Source organism: Oncorhynchus kisutch, linkage group LG19 (assembly GCF_002021735.2).
Source record: "Oncorhynchus kisutch isolate 150728-3 linkage group LG19, Okis_V2, whole genome shotgun sequence".
NCBI classification, from domain to species: Eukaryota; Metazoa; Chordata; class Actinopteri; order Salmoniformes; family Salmonidae; genus Oncorhynchus; species Oncorhynchus kisutch.
The window spans coordinates 48,813,202-48,824,256 of NC_034192.2; the positions used below are offsets into that span (position 1 = coordinate 48,813,202).

Below are 11,055 nucleotides of genomic sequence, written 5' to 3' on the forward strand. Positions count from 1 at the left end.
ACTGTAGGCTTATATGATATATACTGTAGCTGCAGAATAAGGTGGGCCTGCCTGGAGCTATGAGGATGATGAAAGTAAACTGACCAAAACCATGTTAGAAAGTAGTTACTACTTAAATTAGGCTACACAAACAAAGAAAATGTATGCTACCGGATACAGGTAGTACATGGTATCTGTGCACATAAACGTTGTATATGATGTAATATATGACCACCAATTTAGTCATTTAGGTCAAGAAAATAAAACCCTACATTTGTTGTTGCGATGCAATTTCGTTCATCAATGCATCATGGGTATTTCATTGCTTATTATTATTATTATTACGTTAATTAAGTTATTATTATAATGTTGTTATCATTATGACAACAAGAATGGTTAATGACACAATTATAATTAATTTAGGCCCACTGATCATGGTCAATAAAACCCCTGTCATATTAACTGAAATTCAGTCCTTACAAAAAAGATTGCTGTTTTGAAATTGCAGTAAAAGTGCAGTAACTGCAGTCAGCAGCTGACTGTGGTATTTTGGATGCATCAGTTGCAGCATGCAGTAATACTGCACTACAACTGCAATCTTTTTTCGTAAGGGAAAGTCTAAGGAAAAAAGGACATAAATATTAAGGCTCGAATCAAACACGACTTGCTTCAAAAATATAATATGCCTGATATGTTTTTAATGTTTGATTTCTCTCTTAATAAACAATCAGATTTAGAACAATTAGAAAATAAGTACATTTTTAACAAGAGTTCAATTGTTACTGTCTATGCCACAGTTCACGTTAAGGTCAATAAGTACAAAAGAAACCTTCAAATCCATATTTCAGTCAGATATATGTCCACACTCTATCTCTATGTTTCGAAAAGTGCTGAAAATCTTACCGTTACCCTACAACCGCAGCATGAAAAGAAATCCAATGCTCGTAGTATACATAGGAACATAGATGTTGTAGGCCCTCTCTGGAAGGTTTACACTCCATACAATCTGAAACAATGGCCTAGTGTCATCACTATACCAAGAAAAGTGACATGTTCAGTCTAGACACCATGAGGCAGTTCAAATGATTGACATAACTCACATAAGTAGTTCTGAGTTCATTTAATCTCTCCTGATTTCTTCATAAAAAGTCAATAAAGAAAATGCCTCGATTTCCTGATGGAGGAAAATAAATACAAAGTAGGCTATTCAATTCTCATTGATTCCCAGCACAAGTAGAGAGTGTCCATGCCGGGAGGCAATAGGCGTAGGGGTAGTAATACGACGGCTGGAGAGCGAGGAGCGGAGGCCGCAGTAGTTCTCCGGGGTTGTACTGTCTCTGGTCGTCCCGAACCAACACTTTCACAGCCACTTTCTTTGCTGCAGGGGCCGATGCCATCAAGTCGGCAGCCATTTGACGGCGTTTTGTTTTATATCTGCGGTTCTGGAACCATATTTTGACCTGCGTCTCTGTCAGCTTCAGGGAGGCCGCCAGGTCTGCTCTCTCTGGTCCGGATAGGTATCTTTGGTGATTGAACCTACGCTCGAGCTCGAACACTTGCGCGTGGGAGAACGCAGCCCTTGAACGTTTTTTCCTCTGTTTGGGCTGATCCGAACTTTTATCACAACTGGCCTCGTCTAGGTTGTTGGAATCTGAAAGAATAAATTGTGCATTTTATGTACTATGAACAATAAAAATCATCGCTTTTCTTAGACCACACAAGATGGAATAGTCAAATAGGCCCTAGCTCTTAAAATGCATCCAAGGCTGCCTAAAAACTAACCTCACAATGTCATAAATCATCATGGCCATATACACATGTCAATGGAATATATAGATTGAAATTAGGCCTAAAAACGTGTGTATGCCATGACATAACATCCCGCTGCCTCATGCGCAAAGGCGGTGCCTCATGCGAGTACAATAGCCTAATGTTTACACCACATTGGTAAAATGATTTGAAGGGATTAGACTGGGATGTTCTCCATAAAGTATTTTTAGAATATTACTTTAAATTATGGTTTCAATTGATGTGTTTACAGACTTTTACCCGATATGTCCCAATAAAAAATGTGTAACTTACCCGAAATATTAGGTTCACAGTCACTAAGACCTTTTGCGTTGTCGACAGCAGTGGATTCATGGTCCGTTTCGTCCAGCAAACTTTCTTCCAGTACGTCTGAAGCAGGATCCCTGTTTTTCTCGGACTTGCAAACGGCCAGCCTCTTGCTGTCATTGTCATCACTGAGACCTGAATCCGAGTCGTAACTTTTCTGGTCGCTGGCCATGCAAGCTCCCTCGTCACTTCTACACGCCGCGGGAAAGTCCTCCGAACCAGTATCCATTTCTCCAAATATTTTCCAACACGCAGTCTTCGAGAAGCAGATGTCCAAATCTGGCAAGTGTCGACTGTCCTCTTTTTTGTTCAAAATGGCTTGGATAGAGAAAGGCATCAAGGAGTTGCTACGAACGGCCATTTCAAAGAGCAAAGTTTCTGTCTTGTAAAAATCGTAGATATGGACCAACGTCAAATCATCCGCATTGTATTCCCCTTGAAGCGCTATTACTGCTTTTTTGTACCTCCCAGATTTGGTATCTCATTGCATTTCCACTGAAAAAGCGATGGAAATACTGCGTTCAGCCTATATCCCGAGGCTCGATGCTTCTCCTCCGTCAGCTCTCGCATTAGCCTAAGCTTTCTCTCTTTTCCTGCCTTTTTCACACAGATCCACTATCCAACCTCACCTGTGACAGACAGCGATCCCTCTCCATTTCCTATTGGACGAGAGGAGAGAAAAATCGCATGATGATTGGCCACTGTAAATTACGACACACTCACGTCCTGTCTGGCAATAAATATGTTTTTTAAAGGTTAACCCCTCACCGGCCAAAAGGGCTGTTGTATATCAAACCATGAAAATAAAATGATCCATTGGAATGAGAGTAGTGTAGCTAGCATATGTTTGTCTTTAGCCAACGGACACCAATAGATACGCATACACAACTGTAGCCAATGTCACTCAGAATAATAAGAACGTCGAGGTTGATAGTAATACAGCTGTCAGTCTACCTGGGTGGCTGTTGTTGTGCGCCTTCTCCCTATCCATACATAGGCCTACCGTTTGCTCAATAGATGACGTTATTGACGACGACCTTGGCCATGAATCTATACTGTAAATACCAACCACCTGAACCACAGGTAAGATTCACTCGGTGTCAAATGTATTCAATTAAGGTTGATAACTCATCATAAATGTAAAACAAAGAAGAGTTATATGGTAGGGACTATTTGCGTAATGTCTGGAGTTATATCTGAGGAGCATCTTCCCCTGAAATAATGATGTAGGCTTTATGCTTCTCCTTCTGCATGTTATAAAACAAATGCCCAAACCCCATTTAATTTCAATGCATGCACATTATGTTTTTCATGGTTTGCCACATGTAGGCCTATAAATTAACACAGACCTCGGGTGTCGGTGACATGATCTGTGGGCCCGCAGGCAGCACATTGAGGTAGGAGGAATAATTATTTTCTCATTGGCAATTGATCGAATTGAGGTCTTAATAAATTCGTCCAAGATTTATAATTGATCTTGTTTAATTGAGCTGTAGGTAACCTAGCGGTTAAGAGCGTTGGGCCAGTAAATGAAAGGTCGCTGGTTCGAATCCTCGAGTCAACTAGGTTAAAAATATTTCCATGTGCTCTTGAGCAAGGCACGTAACCCTAAATGCTCCTGTAAGTCATTCTGGATAAAAGCGTCTGCTAAATGACTAAAATGTCTTTCAGGAGCCGTGCTTGTGTGTTTCCTCTCGCAATGATACCTCAACAGTAGGCTACATATAGGCTAATCTTTAGCCTATTATTTCAGATGTTATATTATCACCATGGTATCGTGCATTTGGTTTAGGATATAAATAAATACTAAATTAAGTCGAGCAATATGTGTTTGTCTTGTAGCTTTAGGCCTCTCTTTACGATTAACAAGAACCATCATAATGCATAGTGTAGGTTTTGTAGGATCATAGTGTAGGCATATCATTCATGTAATAGCCTGCGTCCCAATTGGTCAGATTATGTTGTGTTATCTGATAATACCAGGTGTAGCCTCCTTTATAGTCTACGCCAAGGGCTACCACTAATGATAATAATACATGTCATAGTATTATTTTTATTTGTATAGTTGTTATTGTTATTGGTGTACATCATATTATTTTGTATCGTGATGTTAGTAAGACATGAATAAACATCAACAACATTCATTCAGCGCACAATGCACGAATTCACCTATATTTATGAGCAGACCGCAAGCGTGAATATTCGAACGCTTCAGCAGTTCCCATAATATAGGCTTTTAACCATGTCACTTTATCCACTATCGTCCACTACTATTAAATATACAATATATATACAATATATATATATACAATATATATACAATATACAATATATATATATATATATATATATATATATATATATATATATATACACAAAAGATCAGCTGATGCATTACCTGTATCTAGTGTTAATGGTGCATCAGGTCTTGGCCTACTGATATCACCAACTTTCAATCAACACAAATATGAGTCAATGTAAAAGAAGATAGTAGATAAACGCTTTATGTATAAAACAAGTAAATCAATACATTAGGCTATCAATTAAAACACAAAAGGCATAGCTGGTATTTGTGAATGTCTTCTTGCGCAAAAAAGCAATCGAGTTATGCGCGGTATATGCGTAGGCCTATGTCATGTATTATTTAGTTAGGCCTTGATTAATAATATATTTTATGGGCACAATGTAGAGCATAATGTTGAATAAGCAGGGATTTTTAGATTTATTTTGAATTTCAACCGTTTAACAGAATCATAATAGGGTCATTGGCATTGAATCTGATGCTATCATTTCAGATATTTGCAGTGTTATTATTTCCATTCTAAATAGCTTCCTCATCTTGATAACAGTTTGATGATTGCAACAGTTTGCAGTGATATTAATATCAGCATGAACCCACTGAATATAACGTGAGGTCATATGCCTAGAAAATGTATAGGGCAATTGATGACAAGCATATGACAAGCATATGTTATGAGTGTGTAATCCTATCATACCTGGATCAATGATGTCATTGGCAGACCTTTTGCATGTATATGTCCTACCACCTAGTGGTCACTGAGTATACTACTTTGTAATTTGCATATGTGGCATCCTTGACTTTTCCCATTCCAATATGATGATAGTAGATGTTGTTGGGAGGTTGATAAATCAGGGATGTAAATATAATTCTTATCTTAATAACGTTTTCTGAGGTAATGAATTTACACTCAAGAAATCCATATAAAAAGACTGTTACTTACTACTGTCCCTGCAGTTAAAGATATATTAGTGAAAACACTAGCAGCTGAAGTACATATAGGACCTTTCCCTGCTGTGCAACTGCATGGACCCTGCACCTGGATTAGAAGGGGACCTCATTTTCATTTTTCACAACATCTTAAAAGACTGCTTTTGTGTACAGACAATTGATTGTTCGTTGTGCTACTTTTGCATTTTAATGATGATATCATGACATATGTTCCTTGCAAAAAGTTGACTGCTGATCTCACAACAACTCCTTCCTTACAGGAATAACCCCAGCTGACTTAAGACTTAAAGTTTGACTTAGTCTTGAAGAGAATTGTAAAAGGTTTTTGTAATGAGTCTTCCCTGCTTTAGCCACAGAAGGAGGGTAAAGAGAAGGTAAGAGAGAATAAGAGGGAAAATGGGTCAAATTGAGAGTTTGTTCACGTGCCAGAGGTCCACAAAAGAGGAAGTCACCCTGGTTATCAATACAATGTCAACCAGGACTCACTGGGCTCCAGCGTGTTTAGATAACCAAACTGGGATGAATAATAGAAAGTTAGTAGCTATAAGTGGCAAGAAAACTAAACAGTGTACAGCAAGACAATAAGTGATGCATAGTAAGTGATATGCAATAAAAGCTTCAGCGTGTGTATGCATAGAGTAAAGCAAGATTGATGTCACAGATGTATAAAAGCATTTCTTTGCAAAGGAAAGTCATTCATGGCACTCAAGGGGAAAATCTACCTCTAATGAATTCATCCCAAATCGGCGTACCAACTTGTGGTTCAAATTTTTACAGTGTTTTAAGAATTGGCAGAAGTGGTGAAAGAACTAATTGGAAATAAATCCAATGTCCCCATGAATTTCACATGTTGTTCCAGACCATCAACAAAAGCATACTTTTGTCCCTTTTCAGAATGTATCTTCTCCTCTGCCATTTCATTTGTGGGTGTGGGACTTATGTGCAATTAGTTAGAAATATAAATATACTTGTGAAGAGATTCAAAACTGCCCAGACACATAGGCTCTCTAGGACCGGGTTTGGAAAACTATATAGAAACCCCATAGTGTTTGAGTAAATGCCTGTTTGTAAGGTTCACATCATGCTCTCTAGCCTGTATATAGAGGGATACTCAGGGACAGCCAAGGTAGATTAGATAAGATGGGTCCCTCTGCTGGCTGGGAAAGACACTGACATGGAGGTGGTGTCTGGGGCCCACAGGTAAATGTGGGCTTTGTGACATTCAGATGTAGGATCTTAATTTGAGCATCCTGATGCAGGAGATAAAACTGGTAGTTTATTTGATGTTAAGAAAGTCTTCTGAGTCGAGTCGTACAAAATGGAATATAACGTTGCGGATAATGTTCGGAATGACAACATTTCATGTGTACATCTAAAGACCTGCATCACTATACTGAGAGCATACATTTTTTTATATATATATTTTTTAGCTTTTGTTAATGTCTTATCTAAGCACTGCAGAACGAGCATACGGAAGTGTATCGCTGGTTGGGGTAAGTTTCTCAAAACCAATTGAAATATAAAAATATTTAAAAAATAAAAAAAGAGTCTGGACTATTCTATAACATGCCATTTTCATCCAAAATTCAGATTTAGTTCAAATAAAGGGAACATCTCCTTTAAATATTGCAGATTGAACCTTTCAAGGTGATTATATGTAATAACTTTAATTATCATCGTTATATTCAATAACAATGATGGCAGATCATTCTGTATGTTGGTGTTATGGAGAGTTGACATAATGTATTCATTTGTCCACAAATTTCATTTTCACTTCCTGAATACCTCCTTGGTGTGATGTAAGGGATAAAACTACCACACTCCCTGAATACCTCCTTGGTGTGATGTAAGGGATAAAACTACCACACTCCCTGAATACCTCCTCTGTGTGATGTAAGGGAGAAAACTACCACACTCCCTGAATACCTCCTTTGTGTGATGTAAGGGATAAAACTACCACACTCCCTGAATACCTCCTTGGTGTGATGTAAGGGATAAAACTACCACACTCCCTGAATACCTCCTCTGTGTGATGTAAGGGAGAAAACTACCACACTCCCTGAATACCTCCTTGGTGTGATGTAAGGGATAAAACTACCACACTCCCTGAATACCTCCTTGGTGTGATGTAAGGGATAAAACTACCACACTCCCTGAATACCTCCTCTGTGTGATGTAAGGGAGAAAACTACCACACTCCCTGAATACCTCCTCTGTGTGATGTAAGGGAGAAAACTACCACACTCCCTGAATACCTCCTTGGTGTGATGTAAGGGAGAAAACCACAACAAAACCCAAGACATACATGTATACTGGGTTAACTTGGCATGAGTGATTGTGTCTCATTATTTCTACACAGCATATAACTTCAACCTTGTGTTTTTAACAGAAATCCTGGTTAATCGAGCCGCATGACAGAACCATGGTAACATCTCTGTTTCCCATCCTCTCCAGGGTGTGTTTATGACAGGTCCTGAACCTTTGCGTGCTGGTATGAGGAAGGAGGCTTGCAGCACGCCATTCTCCCCCTCTCTTACAAGAACCGCTGCCAAATTGCGTTCAGATGGAGCAATACATGAGAGGGCACTGCCAAGAGTCATTTGCAATACATGCTCCCAAAAGGTCCTCTGCATTTCTCACCAAATATCAGATCCACCCTTAATCAACTTCGACATTGAGAAGTGGAGGAAGAGCGCCAACGACTATAAGTATGCTTTTAGTCACCTAAGTAATGATTCAAATGCCCCTAATCTTTTTTTTCTCAAGAAACATTATCCTTGCATGCGATGAACCACTAAATGGAAGAACCCTTTGGACGGCACACACCTTATACTGTGAATGTTACCAAGAGACAAGGGAAGAGCAGGCCTAGCTGTGCCCTCCTCCTCCTGGAAGTTATTCAAAACAACTCAGCATTGGCTACATTACTGGGCTCACATTCAAAGCACAGGAGCACTTTTTAGTGGGGGGATAGCCCACTGTTACAGTCCAATTCATTTGTGTAGATAGCGCAGACATGATTTATAGTGGATTTTCAAGTGTGTTCTACTGACAATCGAGCTCCCATCTGCCTCCGGCACGCAATAGACAATACATGCAACTCAAGCACATTCATGCGAGGCTTCTCTTTAGTCAAGGGCCTCGTTGCCTAAATGCCTCTGCGACGATTCTTTCTCCTGCGCTCACACTTCAATAAAAATGTCCTTCATAGAAAACAAGCCTTTCATGAATGTTATGTCAGATGTACTTCTTTTGAATATACACAGGGGTTTATCAGGTAATCAAGGCTTCAAGGATAATTTAGATGTTCTAGAACTAACTGAGGATAGTTGGACTGAGGTGTCTTTAACTGTATATTACCACTTTGAGCTCAATACTGCTCATATGGAGGACTTATTATATTATTATATACACAATGCATCAAAAAGTATTCAGACCCCTTAACTTTTTCCACATTTTGTTACTTTACAGCCTTATTCTAAAATGTATTAAATGTATTTTCTTGCTCATCAATCTACACACAATACCCATAATGACAAAGTGAAAACAGATTTTTAGAAATGTTTGCAAATTTATTCAAAATAAAAAGCAGAAATACCTTCTTTACATAAGTATTCAGACCCTTTGCTATTAGACTGGAAGTTGAGCTCAGGCGCATCCTGTTTCCTTTGATCATCCTTGAGATGTTTCTACATCTTGATTGGAGCCCACCCGTGGTAAATTCTATTGATTGGACATGATTTGGAAAGGCACACACCTGTCTATATAAAAAGGTCCCACAGTTGACAGTGCATGTCAGAGCAAAAACCAAGCCAAGAGGTTGAAGGAATTGTCCGTAGAGCTCCCAGACAGGATTGTGTCGAGGTACAGATCTGGGGAAGGGTACCAAAACATTTCTGCAGCATTGAAGGTCCCCAAGAACACAGTGGCCTCCATCATTCTTTAATGGAAGAAGTTTGGAAACACCAAGACTCTTCCTAGAGCTGTCCGCCCGGCCAAACTAAGCAATCAGGGGAGAACAATCAGGCCATTATGGTAGAGTGGCCAGACGGAAGCCATTCCTCAGTAAAAGGCACATGACAGCCCGCTAGGAGTTTTCCAGCACCCAAAGACTCTCAGACCATGAGAAACAAGATTCACTGGTCTGATGAAACCAATATTGAACTCTTTGGCCTGAATGCCAAGCATCACGTCTGGAGGAAACCTTGCACCATCTCTACGGTGAAGCATGGTGGTGGCAGCATCATGCTGTGGGGATTTTTTTCAGCGGCATGGACTGTGAGACTGGTCAGGATCGAGGGAAAGAGGAACGGAGCAAAGTACAGAGAGATCCTTCATGGAAACCTGCTTCAGAGTGCACAGATCCTCAGACTGGGGCAAAGGTTCACCTTCCAACAGTACAACATCCCTAAGCACACAGACAACAAAGGAGTGGTTTCGGGATGTCCTCGAGTGGCCCAGCCAGAGCCCGGACTTGAACGCGATCGAACATCTATGGAGAGACTGAAAAATAGCTGTGCAGCAATGCTCCCCATCCAACCTGACAGAGCTTGAGAGGATCTGCAGGGAAGAATGGGAGAAACTCCCCAAATACAGGAGTGCCAAGCTTTTAGCGTCATACCAAAGAAGACTCCAAACTGTAATCGCTGCCAAAGGTGCTTCAACAAAGTACTGAGTAAAGGGTCTGAATACTTATGTAAATGTAATATTCCATCATTTCTTTCCCCAAATAACTTTTCAAACATTTCTTAAAACCCGTTTGTGGTTTGTCATTATGGGGTATTGTGTGTAGACTGATGAGGATTCCCCCCCCCCCCCCCCATCCATTTTTAGAAAAAGGCTGTAACTTGTCAAAATGTGGAAAAAGTAAAGTGGTCTGAATTACGTTGCCGAATGCACTGTAAATTATTTTATGGTGTTCTAGTCTTTGGAAGCTTCTAGAGGTCCCAGATTGTCCATGCCCCTATGCCACCATGGCTTTGCAGCTCCTATGTTGGTCAGTGAAGAAAGTTGTTATGACATAATTTTTTTAAATGACTGAATCTTGTATCCTCTCACTCTCCCTGGGTTAGGTCAGTAGTGGCCAGCAGCATATTATTATGGTTACCACAGACCTAATCTTTGATCTGTTTCTTCTGTGTTGTGTTTCCTATGACATTTTATTTTGCCATTGTCTCTCTAAAAAGCTGCCAGCGATGGAGTGCTGTGGTGACATGGCTCAAAAACCCAGTCAAGTTAGAGTCAGGGGCTTAACCTCCATCTCTGCCTTAACCATGGTATTTTTTTAATAATGCGTATATCTTTTTTTTTAAGCCTCTACCCTTCTTGGCTGCCTGTCTCTATTTCTGTGACTCTCATATGAAACACTTCTGACATTAAACACCTGTTAACTTTTATGTCTTGTGAGCGGAGAGGCTGAATGGGAGGCCATTATATTCAGTGCCAGTCGCCTTGGCAAAATCCTCGTAGAGGAAAGACCACTCCCAATATTGAGGGGCTATGAGAGTGAGCCCCCTTATCCCAAACAGTCGAGCTAGGCAGTCTGGGAGGATCTCACCTCTGTTCAAATCTAACATGCCTTCTATTTCACTTGACAGCTAAGATGAAACCACATGCTTTCCATAGTGCTCTCCAGTATAAACCACATGGCTAACGAAGAGACTAGCCTAACCTTGATGACACTCATATCAAGTCACAACAGGAGAAGCTCT

At 40.0% G+C, this 11,055-nt stretch overlaps 1 protein-coding gene across 1 annotated transcript; it reads right to left on the bottom strand.

Annotated features, from left to right (window-relative positions):
- Positions 1 to 656: 656 nt before the first annotated feature.
- On the bottom strand, positions 657 to 2,698 carry nkx3-2 (NK3 homeobox 2). Its single transcript, XM_020452559.2, has 2 exons — positions 2,062 to 2,698; positions 657 to 1,630 (listed from the first exon to the last, which is right to left on the bottom strand). The coding sequence occupies exons 1-2, from the start codon at positions 2,453 to 2,455 to the stop codon at positions 1,194 to 1,196; spliced, it is 831 nt and encodes a 276-aa protein (XP_020308148.1). The 5' UTR covers positions 2,456 to 2,698; the 3' UTR covers positions 657 to 1,193.
- Positions 2,699 to 11,055: the final 8,357 nt, after the last annotated feature.

Coding starts and splice junctions, on each gene's coding strand:
- nkx3-2 (XM_020452559.2), bottom strand. CDS start 2,455: ATGGCCGTTCGTAGCAACTCCTTGATGCCTTTCTCTATCCAAGCCATT. Junction 1,631..2,061: donor CTGTGAACCTAATATTTCGG/GTAAGTTACACA, acceptor TTATTCTTTCAG/ATTCCAACAACCTAGACGAG.